The sequence below is a fragment of the Carlito syrichta genome, unplaced genomic scaffold, assembly GCF_000164805.1.
Source record: "Carlito syrichta isolate Samal-C Ts95f unplaced genomic scaffold, Tarsius_syrichta-2.0.1 Scaffold315804, whole genome shotgun sequence".
Lineage (NCBI taxonomy): Eukaryota > Metazoa > Chordata > Mammalia > Primates > Tarsiidae > Carlito > Carlito syrichta.
In genome coordinates this window covers 349,575-373,234 of record NW_007259900.1, presented here as the reverse complement: position 1 = coordinate 373,234, position 23,660 = coordinate 349,575, and the positions used below count along the sequence as shown (strand labels likewise).

At 36.6% G+C, this 23,660-nt stretch overlaps 1 protein-coding gene across 3 annotated transcripts in view; it reads right to left on the bottom strand.

Moving 5' to 3' along the window:
* Positions 1 to 4,112: 4,112 nt before the first annotated feature.
* Positions 4,113 to 23,660, bottom strand: part of SLC35A5 (solute carrier family 35 member A5) — a 19,905-nt gene continuing 357 nt past the window's right edge. The window contains exons 1-7 of one of the 3 annotated variants that reach the window (XM_021706593.1): positions 23,007 to 23,212; positions 22,047 to 22,195; positions 18,033 to 18,131; positions 16,401 to 16,531; positions 12,627 to 12,694; positions 6,432 to 7,212; positions 4,113 to 5,243 (exon numbers count right to left, since the gene is read on the bottom strand). In XM_021706593.1, coding sequence (XP_021562268.1) covers positions 5,178 to 5,243; positions 6,432 to 7,212; positions 12,627 to 12,694; positions 16,401 to 16,531; positions 18,033 to 18,131; positions 22,047 to 22,195; positions 23,007 to 23,008 — 1,296 coding nt within the window. In that variant the 5' untranslated portion in view covers positions 23,009 to 23,212 and the 3' untranslated portion in view covers positions 4,113 to 5,177. Of the gene's footprint in view, positions 5,244 to 6,431; positions 7,213 to 12,626; positions 12,695 to 16,400; positions 16,532 to 18,032; positions 18,132 to 22,046; positions 22,196 to 22,968; positions 23,213 to 23,660 lie in introns of those variants that run through there. The other 2 variants (XM_008073288.2, XM_008073287.2) reach the window with 2 other exon arrangements.

Sequence of the window (23,660 nt, the reverse complement as noted above, 5' to 3'; positions counted from 1 at the left end):
GTGTGCTTGTAAGTCACCCATCATGAAATGGGCAAGTGTGTTGAATCACCAAAGAGACTCCCACAAAAATAAAAACAAAAAATAACAAAACAAAACACTGAAGTTGAATGCATCCTCTCATACCACCACTAGCTGGTATACCAATGCCAATGGATTCCTAGAATGCTTAACCACCAGGGGAAGCCTATACTACAGAGGAAACCTATATCCTCCAAAGATAATTCCAGTTTTTTTGAGTCTCCCCTCATAATTTCTTACTCCTTCCAGATCGCTCTGGCTAGGATATCCAGTACCATGTTAAATAGGAGTGATGAGAGAGGACATCCTTGTCCCACTCTAGTTTAGTGAGAATGCTTCCAGCTTCTGCCCATTAAGTATAATGTTGGCTGCAGGCTTGTCGGAGATAGCTCTTGCTATTTTGAGGAAAGATCCTTCAATAGCTAGATGATGGAAGGTTTTTACTAAGAAGGGAGGTTGGATTGTATCAAATGCTTTTCCTGGATCTATTGAGATAATCATGTTGTTCTTGGTTTTACATGTTTATGAGGTGGGTTATATTTATTGATTTGTGTATATTGAACCAACCTTGCATCTTGGGAATGATACCCACCTGGTCATGATGAATGATCCTTGTAATGTGTTGTAGGATGTAATTTACTAGTATCTTGTTGAAAAGTTTTGCATCTGTGCACATCAGGGAAATTGGCCTGAAGTTTTTCTTTCCCTATTGGGTCTTTGCCATTTTTTGATGTCAGGATGTTGGCTCCATGGAATGTTCTTGAGAGGATTACTTCCTTCTCAATTGTTTGGAAAACTTTCAGTAGTATTGGTATCAGCTGTTCTCGTACATCTGGTAAAATTCTCCTGAGAAACCATCTGGTTCAGCTTTTTTTTTTTGGCAGGGAGGTTTCTAATTAGTGAATCAATTTCTTGATTATTATTTTTTGAGTGGAGTCTCACTGTCACCTAGGGTGGAGTGCAGTGGCACACTCAGTGTTAACCTGCTGGGCTCAGGTGATCCTTCCGCCTAAGCCTTCCAAGTAGCCGGAACTACAGGCATATACTGCCATACTAGACTAATTTTTTGATTTATTGGATACAAGGTCTCACTAAGTTGCCCAGGCTGGTCTCGAACCCCTGGGCTCAGGTAATCCTCTCGCCTCAGCCTCCCGAAGTGCTGGGATTACAGGCTTGAGCCACCATGTCCAGTCAATTTCTTGGATTATTATTGATCTGTTTTGGGTTTCTATTTATTCCTATTTCAATTTTGGGATACTGAGCTGCGTGTTGTCAGGAATTTATCCATTTCCTCCAGTTTTCCTAGCTTATTTGCGTACAGATGTAAGTAGTAATATCTAATAATCTTTTCTACTTCTTCAGGGTCAGTTGTAACATTGCCTCTTTCATTTTTCTGATTTATTCAATTTTTTTCTGTTAGTTTGGCCAGGGGTCTGTCAATCTTATATATCCTTCCAAAGAATCAGCTTTTCAATTCATTGATTCTTTGTATAATATTTTGGTTTTCATATAAAAAATAAGCAGTTTATACTTCCTAATATATTTGTATGTATTTATATAACAGTAAAGTATATAATAGGTCCATGCTGAGATTTGTAAGAATTTATATTTTTCTTTAAGGAGAAAATTAAGAAACTTTGCTGTAGGTTTTACAGAGGGAAAATCACTCTTTCCACTGAGTTTGATTTTCTCTGCCTCTTCTCCCCACTGGAAAGGTAGGAGTTTATGGGAAAAGTCAGGATATCGGTAAAGGAGAAAGGAGCTAAAGAGGACATGGGCTGTTCATGAAGCCAATTGGGCCTATACAGAAGAGCAAAAGGATTCCCTGCAGTTCCACAAAGTAGTCTAGCTCATAAGCGACAGGGCTTCCACATGAGAATTCAGAGGCAAAAAAAAAAAAAAAAAAAAAAGTGGATCTTGAAAACCTATGGCAGCAGGATGTAGCTGGTCAAGGATTTGGGAACTTGGGTCTAAGCCACCTTTCCCTCTATAACTAACAGTCATGATGCTGCTTTCTCTCAGGATTAGGCACATTTCTGCACAGAAGTCTAGTCCTAGTTCCAATGACAGAGTAGGACCAGGTCAGTCACTGCAGATCACACTTATGGTCCAACTAAAGGCTATTCAGAAACTATTAAGAAAATACATTCAGTGCATAAGTTGTAGGTCATAACTGCTTAAAAGAGGTCTAAAAATAGGAAGGGACTTTAGAAATCACTTAGCCCAATTTCTAAACCAATGAAATCTCTTCTAAAATATCCTGATGTCATAGGCTCTCCCTCAAAACTGCAGTGATAGTGAATTTACTAGGACTACTACTCTTCAGGGAGGTGTTTTCTACAGTTGAAAAGTATCATTTATTGGGAAAACTTTAATAATGAAAGAACTATTACCCTGTAACTTTCACTGTAGTTTTGATCTTCCAAAGTAGGAAAATTGTTCTTCTCTCGAGGTCATATGATCCCTTGATTCCAGGAACACCTAGTATATGTTGTCTAGATCACTCACCTTCAAATCATCCCCCTTTTTAAAACAGTGGTGTCCACGAAGTTCCAGTGAATCTACATCATAACCTCACATTTCAGTTCCAGTGTTTGTGTGTGCCTACTTTCTCTCTCTCTCTCTCTCTGTCCCTTTTCCTCCCTCCCTTTTTTTTTTTTTGAGTTGGAGTCTCACTCCGTCGCCCAGGTTGGAGTGCAGTAGCATGCTCACAGTCACCCATGTGAACCTGCTGGGTTCAGGCAATCCTTCCACCTTAGCCTTCCAAGTAGCCAGAACAACAGGCCTGCACTACCAAGCCCAGCTAATTTTTTGATCTATTGTAGAGACAAGGTCTCGCCAAGTTGCCCAGGCTGTTCTCAAACCCATGGGCTCAGGCAATTCCCTCACCTCGTCCTCCCAAAGTGCTGGAATTACAGGCTCTTGAGCCACAGCGCCTGGCCTCCCTCTCTCATTAAGTATCAAGTTAACACAAATAAACCTTACTTTGTGTAAAACACTTTCCAAGAAGGAGGGTGGGGAAAAAAGTAACCATAAATAAGAAAATCAATCTCCATGCTCTGAAATCTGCTATTTTAATGTATTTGATGATACCTTGCAAAGAAGATACCTTTTTAAGACTATTTTAAAATTTTGTTTTGAAAGATAAAAAAGTTTTGTATACTATGCTCCCTAAAAGCAAGGCCTCCTGTACCTTACTTTTCTTACCTTTAAAATGAATTGCCTTAATAGATATAAACTTCCTTTTCACATAACTCTGACGGGAATGCCTATAAAGTGAACAGTTTTGTTATTTTAGAAGTCAAGGTCTAACTAAAGCAAACATTTTAAAAACTGTTTGGGCTTTTGCCTCACTCTAGTTTTTAAAATTGAAAGTATTTCACATCCTACCTATATGACAGAGTGGCAACACAATTTATAGGCTTGATAATTATTTTAATTACAAATTTCCACCAACTCTTACCATTCATATTATTTTAGCTATCACAAACAAATTATTTAACAGTATTATCTCATACTCATATGCATGAAAATCTGGGGAAAGAAGAAATGTACAGGGTGTTTGAAAATGACACCTTGGGTTGATCACGATGGCTACAATCCTGGCACTTTGGAAGGCTGAAGCAATAGTACTGTTTAAGCCCGAGTTTGAGACCAGTCTGGACAACATAGTGAGACACTGTCTCTATAAAAGCAATTTAAATTAGCTGGGTGTGGTGGAGAGTGCTTGTAGTCCCAGTTACTCAGGAAGCTGAGGTGGGAGTACAGCTTGAGTCCAGGAGTTCAAGAGTGCAGTGAGCTATAATCGTACCACTGTACTTCAGCCTGGGTGAGAGCACAAGACCCTGTCCCTAAAATAGAGAGAGAGAGAGAGAGAGAGAGAGTAAGAGAGAGAGAGAGAGTTAGTTTAAAGTTCATATTTACAGTGTGGTAGCATATAAACGTAGAGGCCTGTCAGCTTCTATCACCAACTAGCTTCATGATCTTGGGAAGTCATTTCTGTTTTCTTATTTTAAAAATCATCTATCATCTGACTTGTCTACCTAATAGAGTCAATTGGCTGCATGCAAAACTACCATGAAAAAGATCATGCATTGATAAGTGTGAAACAGTAAAGTGCTTTATTTATTACTGGTTTTCCTATTTTTAGAGTAATACTATTCATATTTCACTAAGTCAACATTTGTTTACAAAGTGACCCTTTTAAAAGGATCCTTTTAAAAGCTTTTAGGCATTAGCTTTACTGACAATTGGTTTAATTCTGAAACCAGTGTCTCAATTCTTGGGAACAAGATATGACATGAAAACATATGACAGTCACAAGTCTAAATTAATAACTAATACAATGTCTTACTAATTCTCCAAGATATAATAACTTAAGAGTAATGATGTCAACTTTGTAAGACACCAACTGAGAAAAAACATCCCACCATGGCTTAAGTGGTTTAAAATACAAGTGGTAACTGTGGTGACTGGAAACCAACTTAAAAATATAGAAAGATAATTATTAAAAACTACATTTCCCACAAATCCATACAAATTAAAATTCTGAGATCCTGCTTCTGAAAAGTTGCTTCTTCAGCAAAACATTTAGCACAGATGTCATTACTCACACTTGTGTGATATAGCCAGATATTGGTGTTTCAACCATCATTTTTAGAAAGAATCCCTTTGACCTTTACTTGCAAAATGACTATCTCTAGGATCTCAAAATTCATGGGGCAACATAGGTGATATTTATAATGATAAAAAAGAGAAGAGTTTGGCCTGTAGATCAGAACTACATAATTATGACAATCTGGCAAACTGATCTCTATCTGTATATTTATAGGCATAGTTAACATAATCATTGCCAGTTTTTGGAAATTTGGGGGTCAAGAAAAATAATCTGCAAAGGCATCTTGCTGATTTGTCAAGTTAATGTAATGAGCTGTTAATGTATTTTTTATACTATTACTTCTATATTATTTCCTTAGAATTTTTTAGCCTTTGGATATTCTAAGCCTTAGTTGTGTAACTACTTAGGGAGTGGTTAGATATATACAAAGAGCATTATGCTTTAGAAACATTCCTGGTTTATCAAAGTGGAAAGATAAATATTACAAATGCTGAAAATGTGAAAATAAGGTTTGTAAAGCTTCCAACTATGTGGGTACCAATTATAAAGTATCTTCATCTGACTCATCACTCTTGGGTTTGGTAAGTCTTTCCAGTTCTTCTCCATCCTAAAAGGAAACACATGAAATCAGTAATAAATTAGTACAAAACTAGAAGTGTGACATTTTTAATGATTACTAAAGAGAAACCTTACTATCACTGGTCTTATTTCACTAAACTGTAAATATAATCTGGTCAAATTGTATTGAGTAAATACTTAAGTTCTTGATAAGTTAATTTCAGAAGCACAATGAGATGAAAACGTAAAAGGCATTTAGTACTTGGAACTAAAGTTAACAACATGAGCAAAGTAAGGAGCACCATCTGTTGGTCTTGAGGAGAAGTGATTCAAGGTTGCAGAAATAGGTATAACCTAGGTTTTGTTACCTAAATTGATTTTATTTAAAATTTATGGCAAAACAGTATTATTGGTCTTTGGAAAATAAAAGACTTCTGAGTTTATTCTCTGGCTGAGATCAGGGCATTTGGGACTCAAGTTTCTAATTTTTTTCATCTTAAGAATCTATTGTATTACTACTTTAGAGGCATTGCACCTAGGGAAGTTTGGCCATGAACTGTAATAAGCAATAGAGTAATTTTCCCAAAGAGTGAAATGTTCATTGTGTGAAATAATTTATACTTTGTGTTTATGAAAATTATAAATCGACCTGTACATCTAATCCTGAATTGTACCCCCACATCTTTAAATTAAAAAAAGAAAATATAAATCTAAAGCTAGATGTCTATTTAATTAATTTAAACATATATTTAACTCAACGCCAACAGCATTACTGATAGAGCCTTCCCAAACAATTATAAGCAACTGGAAGGTATACAGAATAACTGCAAATTTTGTTTTCTAGAAACTATTTCCCACTAACTTGCAGAGACTCTTTTGAAAGTTACCTTCTTAGTGAAATAAACCTGTAAACCATTTAGCCTATTTCTTCACTTGTAGAACTAGGAAGACTGGACAAGATAACCTATGAGGACCTTCCAGGTCTGTGACTCTATAACACTCTAGACAAAAACTAATGCATAAGGTCCTTGAGACTGTGACTTATATTTTTTCTCCACCCCAACAGCATTTATCATGAGCCCTTACAAATATCAGGAGCCCAAAGAATGTTGATTTTTAAAAGTCGCAAAGATCCAACATATCATTTGATAAATCAGTACTGATCTTTTTTCTTGAATAATCAAACTTTAAATTTGGGAATAAAGAAAAAAAAAAGGCAGAATCTTCACAAACTTACCCCACTAGAACGCTCCCAAAGACTGCCACTTAGATCTCGGATCCTTTCTTGCCTAGGTGCATACTCTAGACCTTGAGGCTTGCTGGCATTATAAATACATATTGAGAGAAGGACTGATGGGGCTTCCAAGAAAAATTCTAGAGAGGGCCTGAAGTCAAAGACCAGGAGAGACACTGCTGTGATGATGACAGTGGTGACCTGGGCCATCAAGACATGGAACATGTTATCCAGGAACTTCAGGATGAAAGCCACTGAAAGGCCCTGGAATGCAGTCACAAAAATAAGGGCTACTGAAAATGCATTGTGGCCATAAAAAAATCCACAGTTCTTAATTTGATCTCGGTTACTCCTCTGAAGACCTAGGGTCAGTCCATTAAAAAGAATGCCAAAGAAATAGAGCTTGCTGTTCTGTATGAAGATGCTTTCAGTGAGCTGGTTCCCTTCTTTCAATATCTTTTCATTATAGATGTTGGCCATTGAAGAAATGAAACATTGGATTATAATAAGAACATGGCCCAAACCAAGACGGATGTGACTGAAAACCCTGGCTGTGATATTCCACTTAGCTTCAGGAAAAGTCCACTCCTTTATTGTACAATTGTCTTTTCTGGAACACTCTCTTCTGAAAAGAAGGCAGGAATTGGATGGGCTGAAGAAGGCATCATGATGAAATCCATGTCCTGCCAGGTTATGCTCTGACATTTTAGTTCCAGCAGTCAAGGCCACAATAGACAAAAATAAAATCAGGAGGGAAGCCCACTGTATCCAGTTTAGATGCCGCCTGTTCAAAGATGAAAAACAAGATTTTACTACTGTTTTCCCCCATGTTGTTTCTATTTAAAATCCAGACACTCGATGAATACTTGAATAAACTGTACCCAGTTTCTGCTAGCATTTCCTACAAGTTCAAAGGAAAACTGTTAGTGCCTCTGCTTTTCAAACTTAAATGTTTTTATTCACTTTTATAACATCAGTCCCTTAAAGCCATTTAGTCATTTCTCCTCTTACAGGCTACCTTTTAAAAAAATATTTTAAAGGTGTGGGGTACAATTCAGGATTAGGTATACAAGTAGACAAGGTACAGATAAAGTTTGGGCCTTCTTATAGGTTCTTTTTGAACCTACAGGTTTAACTAAGCCTCCTTTCTACCTCTGGATCTTCGACACTTTTCTTTTACTCTAAAGTAAGTTACAGCAGAGATTCTGTCTGGTTTCCCAGAACCAGAAAAAATGTAGACGAGCTTCAGAAATCTTCCATGTAGGTGAATTTCCTTCTATGCAAGAGATCCCTCAAAGCTTTGTCAAATCTTCGAAGCTGTTCATAACCCAAAAAAGATTTAAGAAGGATGCTAGCTCCTGGATCTATTGCCTAATTATCAAGCATTATGCAGCAAGGGAAAAATGGTATTTTGGGTAGGATTTCAATTTACAAAGTCCTAACAATGCTTATTTATTATTTTGCTTAACAAGAAACTTGTGATATAGAAGACATGTATTATTATTTCATCTTGCTGATTCATTCAACAGACATTTCATAAGCAACTACTATATGCCAGGCAACAAGGAGAGATGAAAACAACTTGATTGTCATGCTCAAAAAATTCACACTTTTGAAGAGCTATGAAACTAAATGTTGTCAATATAATGTGTGGCAAGTGACTCATGAAACTAGAGTATACTGAGGAATGAACACTTGTACATCTGTAAATGGAGTCAGGTATTGATTCAAAGAGAAAATTACACTTGAACTAGAAGATATAAATAAATTGAAGTTTGTCATGTGAAAAGAGAGTTGGTGATATAACCAGGCAGAGGGAAGAGTCTATGCAAAGGCAACAAGAATATACAGTTGACCAGAAAAAAAAAATTATCTGACTCAGGTTGTAGTCAGTGAGGCCTCTGGAGGAACAAAATCTTGCTGTTTGAAGATCAATTAGTCAGGTGAAGTAGTCAGGGACACCAAGAAAAGAGAGTAACATAAGCAAATGCAGAATTGTAAAGCAACAGGTGAGAACTACAAGTTGTAACAATTTTGATATCATTGGAGTATTTAGCGAGCAGCTACTGTGCACCTAGGCATTCCTGTTCTAGGGGAGGAAACAGTTTTAAGAGATTAATTTCCCTAATGTCATGTATTTATAAAAAAGCAACAAAGGAATCTGATTCATGGTTTTATATGTCTTCCTTCTGGATCAATAACCCTGTTAAGTATAATTCTGAGCATATAAAGTAAAGATGTGTTTGATTTTACCAATGCTTCTATAAAGCTTTATGCTTTGAAACTGCCAAATGCATAGACCAACTTACATAACAGTATACCTGTGCATACTAACATATGTTTTCTCATGTATATAATTTGCAAATAACCAGATTTAGCACTTAAGTGATGGTATTAGAATAGCCCTATACCATGAGGTGGGAAATTGAACTGATCATGTATATTTCTAAAGGTCTCTTGGTACACAATAAATTGTAGAAAGCAAATAGAATGGAAAAAGAAAAGACAAAATATGGGTGCCCAAATTACAAAAATAATCATATAATCAATTATTGGAAATCACATACAAATGAGGCAATGACATAATCTACAGTTCCTTTAGAAGTTTTCAATTCTGACATCTATAGATTTTCCACTAATACTGACACTGAGAAAAGAGAATACAAAGAAATAAACCCTTAAATGAGCTACACAGTACCTTCTGAAAACTACTGCTCATTCACAGTAATGTTCTAGGAAAGCTAAAATTTATTAGAGATTGAACTAAAAATTAAAAACGGTGGATTTTCAGCACAGAAAATAAAGTTTGATAAATTACCCTGGAAGTCATCTGAGGATCTGTGTTCTTATAAATGATGACTGCGTCTGGAGGCAGTTTGTTCTTCAGTTTAATTGATGCAACACAATAGATCTCTCCACTGCATCAGTAAACATACTGATGGGTGCTCAGCACCGAATGCTTGTGGCTAGAAGGCTACCCTTCCTGAGGGCCTCTACTCCCCAGTGAAGTCTCAGCTCCTAAACATGATTTTGCCAGATACCTCACTGTTGTCATTACATATTTTTAAAATTTTCATAAGTAATAAATTATGAATAAAAGAAAAAGATTGTTTTTATGAAAATGAAGTTGAACACTTTGGGAAGACTAGCTGAAGGCAAATCATTCAGAAGATAAAAAGCTGTCTTTGAATTCCATATAGATATGTGAGCTAAGCATAAAAGATAAGGGAATGAACAAGAAAAATCTGTAAGTTCTGTTTTCAAAGACTTGATGAATTTTATGGCAACTGAAATAAGAAGTCATGGATGATGCATAATGACTGTAGTTTCATGCGAGAAAGAAGTCAAAGAACTCCAACTGGTAACACATACTCAAAGAAAAGCCTTAATTAAGCATAAGAATGATGAGTACATGTACTTTTCCATATTTTAAGTTAAAATAGATTGTTACAATAACATATATGATTCTCCACTATGAATTTTCATAGTAACTAAACAAGTTCAAATTGTGTCAGATAAGATCACTTCTAACATATTTTTACCACATTTGGTGAAAGTAAATGAAGGCATTGCATGAGAATTAAGTAGAAAGATTCACATAATTGTTTTCTCAAGATATTGCACAAATTGTACAAAACACATTTCTTAGTAGCACAGAGTGACTAAGGGTAGATTTATAATGGGTAATCATAAAGAAAATTTATCAAGTGAATGAATGATTTTGGAGCAATGCCTCACTAATGAATGGCACTTTGAAAAAAAATTTTGTGTTGGCCCAGATAGTAACTGAACTTTATCCTAAGTTCCCATGCACCCACCATGTATGTTTCAAAAAAAAAAAAAAAAAAAAAAAATTTTAAAATGATTTTTTAAATACCTTCTCTTTGAATAAGTCAGAGAAAGTCATATACATTCTTTAGGTAAAAATAAGAGCTAATCTTGGTTATATTCTGCCTCCAAATCTTAACATTCAGGCTGATATTATTATTTCCCAAAGCCAAAGTAAACAAAATTATACAATTTTGCAAAGACTTATGAGCAAACCACTGGACTTGCAAAGACTTATGAGCAAACCATAATGGCTGCGACCAGTTTCTACTTTGAAACAGTGGCTACACTTCAAATAACAAATCTATACATTTACATAAGGTTTATTTAGAAAAGAAAATAGAACAGTTAGATAGTAATATTTTTATTTTCCCCACTTTCAAATTCCTCCAAGTAATCCTTGTATTAGTCAATGAACTTACATTTTCCTATTTGTATTGCCTTATATTGTATTTGCTGACTCTGCTAGAAATGTATTTGCTGGCTCTGCTAGAATCAAGTCTAAGATAACAGCCTTAATACTCTAAAATGTAAAATCAGTTATCTATGGCAAACAAAGAATATGTGATAAAATGCTTAAGCTGCTACTCCTAGGTCACAATTTTATCACCAAGGGAAAAAAGACCATCAAATTCACAAAGAATAAATTAAATAAGGAAAAACAAACAACATACACTACCAGCAACACAGAACAAAGTTGATTTTAAAATGTAATACAAGTGAATACATCAGTGGAGTCTTATTCAGCTTAAGAAAGGAAGGAAATTCTTCACATGCTACAACAAGGATGAACCTTGAAAAACATTTAATTAAACAAAAATATTTTTTTATTTCATCTTGGAACCAATTTTTCTTCTTCATGGAAGTGCATCTCTAATTCGATCACAGGAATCAACATAAAAATACTGCTTACATAGCATACATGTTCCCAAAAGTCAACTTTATCCTACAATGTACATTTCATGTTGACTCAAAGGCTTCAAGATGTTTTTGGAATAGCATTCTTCAACTTGGTAGTTAAAGAATTATTTACACAATTCACAAGTTAAATGAAGATGGCGCATAAAGCAAATTTCAATGTACTCTAACATTTAACCTGTGCTAAATATAAAATTCATTTTTTCCCATTTCCCATATAAACTATCAAATTGAATGTTTCATCAGTGTAAAAGAAAATATTTCAGGAATTTCATATAATTTATGTATTAAATGCATCATGGATTCAACAAATATTTAGAGTGTTTATGTACCAAGCCTTTTGTAGATACAAATTATGAAAGAAACCACTATTACAACAGCACACTGAGAATTAAGAATCAAAAAGAGGACATAAAGTTTGAAAAAATAAAACAAACACAACATATATAACAAGAAGTTAATTTTATTTTTTAACATCATCATTATTAAGTAACAAATTAAACTGGAGTTAAGTACCCAGATCCCATATTATCCTCCTGCCTTGGAACATCTATCTGATCTTGGCTTTGCAGCAAAGCCTTTTTTTTACTTAAAAGTGTTTGTACTATCCAATGGCTCTCTTGGAGGTAGTAAAAATTGGTAATAGCATTTTAAAGAGTATAAAAACTTATCATTCTTGGCTGGGCATGGCAGCTCACGTCTGTAATCCCAGGACTTTGGGAGACTGAGTGGGAGGAATGTTTGAGCCCAGGAGTTCAAGACCAGCCAGGGCAACATAGGGACACCTGTATCTACAAAAAATATAAAAGATTAGCCAGGCAGGGTGGCATGTGCCCATAGTCCCAGCTACTCAGGAGGCATAGGAGGAAGGATTGCTTGAGCCTAGTCATGATCATGCCACTGCACTTCAGCCTGGTAACGGAGTGAGACCCTGACAAATAAACAAACAGACAAATATCACTCTTATTAATTGTACTTTTGACTAGATTTCTCATGCAAATCCTCTGCCAGTAAGTGTTTAAATCATGTACATATCTCAAGTAGTTTAATAAAGAATTTCTCATTCTTTATCATCTCTAAACTCCAAATTACAAAAGTATTAACAATCTTAGGAACCTCTTGGTTCCCTGTAAGTAGAAAGATTTTGTATAAAAAGCTCATGAATTATTTGTTGACAATCTGAAACTAAAAATGAAAATATCAATTATAACCTAGTCAATGATGTTAGTTTTGAGATGTTCAAGACATTTCATACATCTGATCACAGAGGATTTAGACAGGCTAACACTGGAGCTGCTTTCTAGATGGGTTAAATGGTCCCAATACGAGAGGCCAATTAGAAACAAAATCCTGGCCTTGGGATTCTGAGGGCTCAGAGCTCTGGTATAATCATCTGAAACCAGGCTGTACCATTCTAAAGTACGATATATACTTTCACAGCAAGTTACTTACTTCAGCACTATTCTGAATAGAAGAGCTGTTGTTATAATGCTAAAATTTGAGAAGATAACAGCCATGGCCTAGAAAGAAAGAAAAGATAGAGTTACAATCTAAACAAAGTACTGACCTGAGAAATCTCCCAGCTTGGTGGCTTACCTGACAAAAAAAGCTTTTTGGTCAAAACCCAGAGGGGTTATTAGGGCAGCTATTTCACTTGAGGATTAAATTCTATTTTTATTGCCTGTTAAATTTATGCAGACATGATCACATTATTATTCTGGCCTTGTCTGTCTAAATAATCTTTATGTGCAGATCTGAAAATGCTTATAAATTCAAAAGGTTTAGAGATGACGGTTACCATGCTTATGATGCATACTTTTCAAAGCTCTTGAAGTGCTTTATAGACTTTAATACTGTTTCTATGGGTGCATAGAAGGCACGTACTGTGAGGTTGGTTAATATGGTAATAAAATTGAAGTATAGATTTTTAAGTATCTTTAACATTCTAGGAATTGTACTAATTTTCCTGGTTGAACTACAGTGACTCAATACCAAACTCATATTTGACAGTCCTTTGGATTATATCAAGTTGTTGTAAACACAGAAATGCAATAGCTAGATTTTATAATAGTTTGTTTTTGTTATTTCAGTCCTATTTCATGAGAGTATTAATCTGAACACGTATACACTTTGCTCAGAAAGTATGAAATCCCATTATTGCTCCCCATAATTTGATCTGACAATATCATTTTTTTTTTTTTGAGTTGGAGTCTCACTCTGTCGCCCAGACTAGAGTGCAGTGGCTGCTCCCAGCCACTGCAGTCTCGACCTGCTGGGTTCCAGTGATCCTTCTGCCTCAGTCTTCCGAGTAGCCAGAATTATAGGCACGCACTACCATGCCCGGCTGATTTTTGATTTATTGTAGAGATGAGGTCTTGCCAAGTTGCCCAGGCGGGTCTCGAACCCGCAGGCTCAGGCAATCCACTCACCTCAGCCTCCCAAAGCGCGGGATTACAGGCTGAGCCACCGAGCCCGGCTGACAATATCATTTTTTAACACAAATCTTGTGACTTAGTTCACTCTGCCTTCCTGCTTGATATCACTTTAAGTTGACTGAAACCTGAGAATATCAAGTCATATATAACCACTTAATAATGACAAATGTAGCTAATATGCAGCTAACAAAGAAATAAAGAGTAAATCCATTTAAAACTGGCAACAATTTCAAGAATATATTGCTGTTTTCTATTGAACCTTTACAGGAGTTATTTTAGAGTTTTCTTGTGTACTTCTCTGTAGACAAATGCTTGTGAACCCCTCGTTAGGAGAAGAGTAAAAGAAAAGAATAGCTGGTAAGAATACAGAAATGGTGGCCCTGATCAAACATGCTGAGGGCAGTGCAAAGGCACCTAACCAAGCAGTCTGGATGGCTTAAGAATTCTGAAAACATGCAACCCTATTTAATTTCTCAAATAGACTTGGGCACAGCAATACTCAGAGTATGCCATGTGATTTATTTTGTAAGATCTCTAGCTGTACACAATCAGGAAGGAAGAACAAAGCAATAAGCTGGAAGAATAAGGAAGTTACAATCTTGCTTTGGTACTGGGGATATAGAAAATAGATGAAAATTTAGAGCTAATCTGGTAGATACAAATAAAATGCATAAATATTTGTTTATTGAATATGAATAATTATGTTGTTGGGGCTGATATTTGGTTGCCTCTGGATCATATTATTACTATTATTATATACAGATGAAGCAATGGAAACTTAGAGTAGCTGGGGCCTGCCTAGTTATACAGCTTCTAAGTTGTAGAAGAGTCAAATACCTGTTTTTCTACTATAGTTCTATATTAGTCTCCTTTTCATCCCACTCTAAAACATTTGGTTATATTTAAGAGGCTTTATAGATGACTAGTGCCAATAAAAATCCTCTTTATGATCAAATGCTTACATTTACTTTTTAAAGATATTTAACCCTTTGCACTCAGAGACATCCCCTTGCGGATCACCTACCAGCAACTCAACTGCATTTTTTGATAAAACAGTAAAAAATAAATCACTTCATATTAAATAGTCAGCATTGGAATAAATTATTCTATTGTAATGATATTTGGCTTATTATTTTGGACACTGAGGAACTTATTTATGACAAAAGAATAAAAATTTTATATCTTATATTTTTCTAACTTGTGGTAATGTGTGAAACAGTCACCAACACGCATTGTAAGTTCATTAATACATGTTGTGCAATAGTAGTTTGCTTGACATCTTCCCCCAGTGTTTTTTCATTTAACAGACAATGCAGTCTTGTTTTCTTCCTCACACATTAAATAATATGTAATTTATTGTCCAGTCTGTTGTTCGAAGATGATATGGAAGGACGCACTTGTCAATCCTGGAAACCACGAGGATGAGTTTAAATCTAAACATAACTCATCTTCTCTGCTGCTTTATCATAATTCTAACTTTTTGTCTTTTCGTTTTGCCATTGTTCTGCAAACTAAATAATGGATAAAAAATTTCCAATTGTAAATCATGAAATCACGAAATGAAATTTATATCAAAAGAACATTACTTTTCTAATTTTACTTTTCCAACTTAGTACAGATATATATATTTGATCTGTGCCACTCAATACTTCAATACGATCTGCCTTCAACTTTGAAAATGTCTTAAGGCTACAGTAACTTGCTTACCTATCTTTTCAAGTTATGTCATGTGAGACAAAGGGTGTACCCACAACTGCCTTTCTTATACAAATGCTCTTTATCACTACCTTCTTTTACAAAGAAGTAACACTGTGAAAGCACTTCACACCTTCTCTTTCTACAAAATGCCAGCTGATATTTTCTACGTATATCTCAGTATATATATTCCATCTCTTTATTTGCTTTTTCATGCAATTTGAATGAAAAACTTCAAGGAAACATACATTTTTGAAAAATCTGCACGTGCACAAGTTTGTCCTGTATAATCACCAGTGATCTCTTTATGTCCTGAGAGGGGACATCTGAGTGGTTTGCTAGATTTTTGATGTACTCTCAGAGGGGACATTCAAATGCAAAGGGTTAACAGAAGGCAACAGAAAACTTCATTTTATAAAATAGAAGGAAATATACATGTAACCCAAACTGAGTAATGGGTAAAAGCAGAAAATCAAACTCCAATTCTAATTACCAATAGCCTTCCAAATTGACACAGAGGGTGCTAAGAGATGAGAATTATTCCTAGCATTATCAACTGTATTAATTGATGCATTTATAGTCAGAAGGATACAATCCTAACCCTCAAAGAACTAGTTGTTTAAATGACAGGATTACCAGAAAAAGAAAACCATAAAAATAGGATACAAATATACCACATTAAAACAGGGAAGTACACTGAGTGTATAATTTTCTGAGTTATTCATGGAAATCTGCTTGGATGGAGGAGGTCTTGAGTATTGAGATTAGTATTGGAGGTTAGTGGCCATAGAATGGCTCAGAAAAAAGTGGACTGATTAAGGTTACACGAATGGGGGTGGCTTCAGTTTTCCTTGGGCCAGGGAGCAACTCTCTGTAGCAGTCCTTACCGTTTAATAAAATAATCTATATCAGTGAGATAATCTGGCAAGCAGATATTTAATTAAGTATTAAGATGATTCTGGGAAAAATCTCAGGAAGGCAAGTGAGGGTAATGAGAAGTTAATAATTCCAGTAAAGATGATAAAAAAGAAAGATTCGTTAGGGATTCATTTATCTGTATCATTTCAATGGTATTTTCTTTGCCATATTTACTTACAGGTTGAAGATAGGATAGGACATAGAAGACAATCAAGTTATCCAGGAAATAAAGAAAGGCAGGAATGGACCACTTCATGAAATTGGAGAATTCCTTCCAGGAAGCACATTTCAAATTCATACTTGGATGATCTTAGAAAGAGATACAGCAATAAAATAAATGCTCTTGATGAGAATGCCCATGTTTTTAGAGAAATCAAATTTCATTTGATTACTGATACAATTCTTTAAAGGAGATTTTATAGACATGCCTCCGTAAGTGACCACTAGCCTAAATAAATCAAAGATAACATGGAATTTCATTACTGTCTCTCTTTAACCCACCACCGTGTTTCATCACTGACAATCAGCAACATCCTTCAGAATACTGGTTATCCTAATTCCTGTTAATCTGGCATAGTAGAAGTATCACTTAAGGCAACTCAGGATACATAAGCAGTTGATCTTCCTGTTCTGAGAGCATATGGCTAGGAAGGAGACCAACAAGGCAGTGTAAGTAGGAAAAAAATGAAGTCTTTATATCAAGTCTTTATGCTGAGTGTAAGGGCAGATCAGAAGAGGGAGATACTTTGTGGACACATATAAACAAAACTAGAAAAAAATTAACTTTTACTAAACCTAGTGGGAGGTATTATTCCATCTCCTGATTTCCAAACAATTAGAAAGATTCTGTAGCAGAGAGAAAGTAAAGCAAAAAGATAGAAAACAAAGGCAGTTTAACTTTAAGCCCTGCAAATAATGCATCAGTTTTATGAGATTAGGAAATGTATTTGCTAACTGAAAGCTGCATGGATTGAAAACTTTGAGTATGAAAAGATATCTTGCTGGACAAGCACTTTAACAGTTTGAATTCTACATTTACCTCATGTGGGAAGGCAGATCAAAGAGATAGAGACAGCCAAGGCTCAATAATTGAGAAACCAAGGTGGAGAAGTAATTCATATAAAGAGCCTACACATTCCACAAAAGGCTAGATACTTTATATTTGAGGAATGGTTTAGAATCCCTATTTGATAGTTGAGGAAACCGGAGCTCAGAGCAGTTAAAATAATCTGCCCCAGAACATAGTATCTTTGAAGCCAGTGCACTATGCTGCCTTCCCTGTAGAAAACAGTCAGTGTTTTGAAACATGACACACATCGGATCAGATAGCACAGTGATTCAGAATATCCTGAATTTGCATAAAAACTTACTGTGTAAAACCATCACAGAACAAGTCATAATGTAGAGTAAAGGGTAGGACACTGGGAAATACGGGTTGGTATCTTAGTTTTGCCCCTTCCTAGCCAGCTTGGCATAATATTTTCTCTTTGAGCCTTTTTCTCTACCTATACAACATATTTATGCAAATGCTCTTTATCACTACCTTCTGCTACAAAGAAGTAACACTGTGAAAGCACTTCAAACATTCTTTTTCTACAAAATGCCAGCTGATACTTTTTACATATATCTCAGTATATATTCCATATCTTTATTTGCTTTTTCATCTCTTTATTTTATTTCATCTCTTTATTTTTAGCTTCCTCATATATAAAATTAAGGGACCAGACTCAAATGATGTAAATGTTCCTTCTAGTTCTATTTTTGATCCTGTGCTTTTTTAACAAGTATATAGTACCATTTCAAAACTCACCTTTCTTCATAACACAGAATGACACAAGCACACAGAAAACTAGCTTCACCAGTTCTGAGCACACGTTCACAGTAGTTGGAAGATAATCATACTTGTTCTCTGAAACATAACAGAAATTTTTTTTAACTAAAAATTTTATTCTATATGTTTATATACAGTATAATATATAATTGTTTTTAAGCTTAAAAGTTGGATTAAATACTGGTTATATTAAATTTCTTCCAGTTGGCTTTGCTCTTTTGGATTTTTGAATCAATTCACATAATATTGAATTGATATTATCCTTGTCCCATTCCTCTTTTTATTATCCTTAAATTTGATGAACACACCTGTCATGTTTTCATACAAGTTGCTAATAAATATGTTGAGGAGATTGGGACTAAGGACAAAGAAAGTTCTGTGGTATGGCATTAACTTTCTAGAGCTGGCTTTCTAAATTTAGAGCTAGCCTTCTAAATTAATCAGACCATTAATCAACACTCAGGGTTTGACTCAGCGTTTGCATTTACCTGCTTAATTAGTGCCCAGCTCATAATTCTTCTTGTGACTTATATGCCTTGCTAAAATCAAGGTACAGTCTATGGCATTTTCTTAAATAGTTTCTGGTCATGGGACACATAGAAATCATTATATTTATTTGGCATTCTGGGATAAATGGCACATTGGGGTAAAAGAAGGAAACTACCCAAAGCAAGAGCCAGCTGGTTTAGGCTTCTAGGGCCGAGAGGAAATACTCTGACACATCCAAACCCATGGATGAGTTGGGAAGCTACATTCTAACTTATAAGTCAAATAATTGGCAAATGAGGTTTTGTTAGTATTGTTGGTTTTAACTGTTACATCTGTCTTTTCTACATGCTTACAAACCAGTTACTTTATAATTTTGCCATGGACAAACATAAGCTCTATTCGGTACTATTTTCAGGAATGCATTTTCCCCGCCTTTTGCTTGTTTCTCTTTGTCATATTAAACCTATTTTGCTTGTTTCTCTTCGTCATATTAAACTGTCCAAGTATGGAGTAAGAAAAGTCAACTCAACACTCTCTATCCAGAACACTCCTCCTCTCTTCTGTGGTTTCCCTTGACCTTCTCAAGCTAAGCAGAAACAATTCTCCATTCACCTCCGTTTTTACAGTACTACCTATAAACTTCTGTAACATTCTTGTACTTGTCATATTCTATTACAATTTTTTTTTGTTATGTGTATAACTTATCCTTAGAATGGAAGCTTCTTAGGAGAAACAGACCATGTCAGTCACCTTCATATACCTGGTGCTTAACAAATGCCCACCTGAATTTAAATATTTGGCTGTTTAATTTTTCCCATCATTCAAAGAGTAGTTAAAACATCTCCTTCCTTCTCTGAGCTTAATGTTAGACAACTCAGACTCTGTTATCCTCCAATGATACTTTTCAGGATCTCTATCATGATACACATATGAGCCAACATGTGCACACCAGAATGAGGGACTATGGGAGTATAACTTTCAAACTCTTGTCACTGTTTTTTTTTGGTTCTTTTTAGCTCATTCTTCCTTTTCACTGATAAATATATATATTTTTGTATAATTATATATATATATTTGTATCCTTATCATGGCTGATCTCAAACTGAGTGACAGCATGGTATATAACCATCCTCCACTCATCTCCTGACCGCACTCACATACCCTATCTAAACGCCATCCACCTCACTAGTTTTCCTTCAGCCCCAGAGAAAGAAGTTATGACTCTACTATTCACCCATTCTCCCCTTTAAAACCTCCCCTTCTCCTCAGGGGCTTAATTCCAATAAGAATTTTCTTTGGCTTCAGTATATGTCCTTTCTTCCTATTAGCTGGCTTCCTGTCCTCAGCTTATAAAAATGATTAAAACTCTCCTATTTGAAAACATATGATAAAATATTACTCTCTATCTACCACACCTTTTCCTTCTTTCCCTGATATAGTATTAACTTTCGTTATCTTCACTTTACCCACTTTCCATTCAGGTCTTATTCCCAGGTAGAATGGTTTCTGAAACTACCTACTCTGAGATTATCAAATATCTTCTAATTCCTAATTCCGAAGGGCATGTTTTAATCTTTATTTTATCATAATGCTATTGTTCTCTTTCAGTTTTCAAATTCTTTTCTTCCTTTCTATGAGTCATGTACATTTAATTCTCTCATCTCTTTAAAGATTTTTCCTTAATGTTCTGAGTGTCAGTAAGCCACTTAAATGCTGGCAAGTCTCTGACCATGGCACATATTTTCCCATTCTGCATGAGCCTATTTGCACTAGGGTTTTAAATATCAATTTAATATTAATGTTAAATCTATATTCTGGAATATTTAATTTACTGACCACTAAACATATCCATATGAGTAACTACCTCTTATTTATTCATTTAATTGGCATTTCCTTCATGTGCATGATGCGCCACTGCAGGAAACTGGAGTGAGTGAGGACATCGCTCCTGGCCTCACAGAAGGTATTATAGCTAAAACTACAATCTCTCTGGACTCTGCCCAATCTACTCTTCTCTTATAGTCCCCATCTCAGCTAAGAACAGCATCAATCCACTGAGTATTCAAACCAGAAACTTCTGAGTGATCCAACAAACTACCCCCTTGAATTCTCACTTCAATAAATTTTCCAAATTCTGTCTCTTTTATGTTCTGAATGTTTCTTGAATCTACTCTATTTGCACTTCAAAAACCCTAGGTCTTCATCCTCTGCAGCTTGAATTTGCAATAATCCCTTAACTGCTATTTGCACTTCAAAAACCCTAGGTCTTCATCCTCTGCAGCTTGAATTTGCAATAATCCCTTAACTGCTATCTTGCTTCCCATCTTTACCCCTCCATCCAACTACCATAATTTCTCTCATTTTACCCTCCTCAAATATTATAATTCCTCAAGTATTCCCTAAGCCCGGACTCTAGGGTCTAGAGAATAAGGTCCTAGCTCCTTAGCATGGCATGTCAAGTTCTCAACAAACTGACCCTCATTCTTCTCTCCAGCCAGGGACTCCTTTCTCCTCTCAAGTTCTTGATCTTTTTGCTTAGTAATTCTGAACTATGAATGCTCTCAACATATCCAGTCTTTGTTTCTTTTTACAGGCTGTTGCCTATTTTGAAGACCTCTGCCATCTTATCTTCCTATGAATCAACAGTCATCTAATCAGGAAGTTTTCCTTGATCCATCTGTGCTCCATATTATCTCCTCCCAGATAGACTATATCACTTTCTCTTCTAGACTACCTCTACATCTCTGGCATACTCCTATTACTACATTTATTATAATGTATTTTCATGATGTGTTTACAAGTATGTCTCTCCTAATAAACTGAGCTCTTAAAGACAAAGTCTATGTGTTACACACTTTGAACTTTGCTGCTAATACTTAGCCCAGTGCCTGACAGATACAAGTTAACTAAAGTAGAGACTTGTGTACACATCTAACTCCCCAAGTAGACCTCTAGTCATATTATGATTTATGTATCCTTAATAACTAGTAAGATGTATTCAATAGTTGTGTGAAATTATAGTGTTTGCTTAAATCTTAATATTTTAAAAAAGATGACTTCTTGAATATATGCTTATCAAAGCATTTAAGTCTATAATGTTGATACTGTACCATTGATATAATAACTACAATAGTACCTTACAAATGCCAAGTGACTAAACAATTATATCCTATTTCAAAATGAGATGTGATCACACATTTTGCTATAGGCCAGAAAAACCTGCTGATTGAAGCAAATATATTGTCAGATGTTATGATGTGTTCTTCCCCAAAGGATTTGATTCTGTACTTGACTAACCCACATTTCATCCAGTATCAAAAATTTTTCCTGTTGAGGAATGACAGGTTAAAGAATCAAACTTAAGTGTGCTTTATTGCTCACATAAAGCAAAATAGTACCTTGATAAGGTACTATTATCCACATTTAATACAAAAGGCAACCAAAGACAAAGATAACATGTGATTAGATGGATGTGTTCCATACATAATCCATGTCTTAACTTACCTTCATTGGCGGAATATTTTACCAGTAAGATGCGACTTGAGCTTAAAGCAATGAATATGGCACCTAGCAGGAATGTGTACATTTTTGACAAGGAGCATAACATAGGATGATTATGACACTTTCTCTCCATTCCAGTGATTTTTAATTGCCTTAAAGAGAAGAATGCACTTTCATGAGCAACCCTATCAGCAAACCTAAAGACTACACATATTGCAAATACCATTGATCTATGAAGACAGAAAATTAATTTTTTAGGTGTTTGGCTATATCAAGAAAATTGAGGAATACAAGAGGAACTATGGGGAAAGAAAATGAAAAAGTCAAAATCTGACAGGATAAGGTACTCTAAAATCAGAGGAGGCAGGACCAGATTAGACGCGCTGACAAGGGTAGCAAGTGAGCAAATGTCATTTTGGGAATGCAGAATTCTGAAGGGCAATTCTTTAGCTTTTGTTCTTATTAGTCATTTTGCTGTAGAAAAACGGAATTTCAGAGCCGTCTTTCCCTTCTCAATGCCAGCTATTTCTTAGGAGGAGAAAAAGGAGCTTGCTGGGAAAGATTTCACTACAATAAAGACCAAAACGGAAACGTCTCAAAGACCAATGTAAAGTTTTACTGAACTAGTGTTAGAAATACACGAGTCTTTTGCTAGGCTGAGGACTAAACCCCGGGCTGGGTAAGCAATTTGCCCGAGGCTTCCCAGAATACTGGTAGGAACCGCGCATTGAGGCTGTGGGGAGCGCCGAGCAAAGCCGATACTGAAAACCCAAATGGGCGCAAGCGTGACGATAACAGGTTTCCCTGCACGGTTTCCCTGCACGGTGAGGGATGCCCTTCTCGTCGCACATGCGCAGAAAGGATCTCCTCCGGCACGCCCTTCCCTTAGCGCACGCGCAATTCGTGGGCCGCGGGGCGCGGTTACCTCGGTCCCTCAGCAGAGCTTCTAGTGCAAGGACGCGCATCCTAGAGCCGTGACAGCAACTGTCTAGCTCCGTAGTAGCAGCAGTAGCTTTCAGAGTCCATAGGTGGAGAAGCTAAAGAAGGGAAACAAAGGCGAAAAATCCTCTGCCTCCAAGCCTCCTACTGCGGAACAAAAAGCACGACAATGACCCGACAGAGAACGAGCGGACCAACGCCCATTGCGCAGGCGCGCTAAGTGTCCCGCTTCCGGAAGGAGAGAAGCGGCTTGATCCCACCCAGGCGCGGCTTTTCCCGCGTCACGTGCTGGGAGAGTCCAGTGTCACGTGAGGCCCAGGTGGCGGGGGACCTACGGCAAGAGAGTGAGAGAAGGAAGGGGAAGCCGGAAGGGGCAAGAGTGAAGCAAAGGGGAGAAATACCGCTCCGGAGAGAGCAAGGGTGCGCGTGCGCCCGCTTTTACCCCCCCCGCCAGCTCTCCTGTCCGCCCCGCTCCCCTCCCTGTCCGCCAGGTGACAGGCGGGCCCAGTCCGCCGCGCGCGCCCAGCCCTCGCGCGCAGTGCCCGCCGCCCCTCCCCCTCGTCCCGTCGCGTCCCGTCCCGTCCCCTCGGGTGCCGCCGGCCGCTTGCTGATGCGAGTCGGTGGCAGCGGGGACATTTTCTGACTCCCCGGCTGCCCTGCCCACCCCGTCGCGGGGCC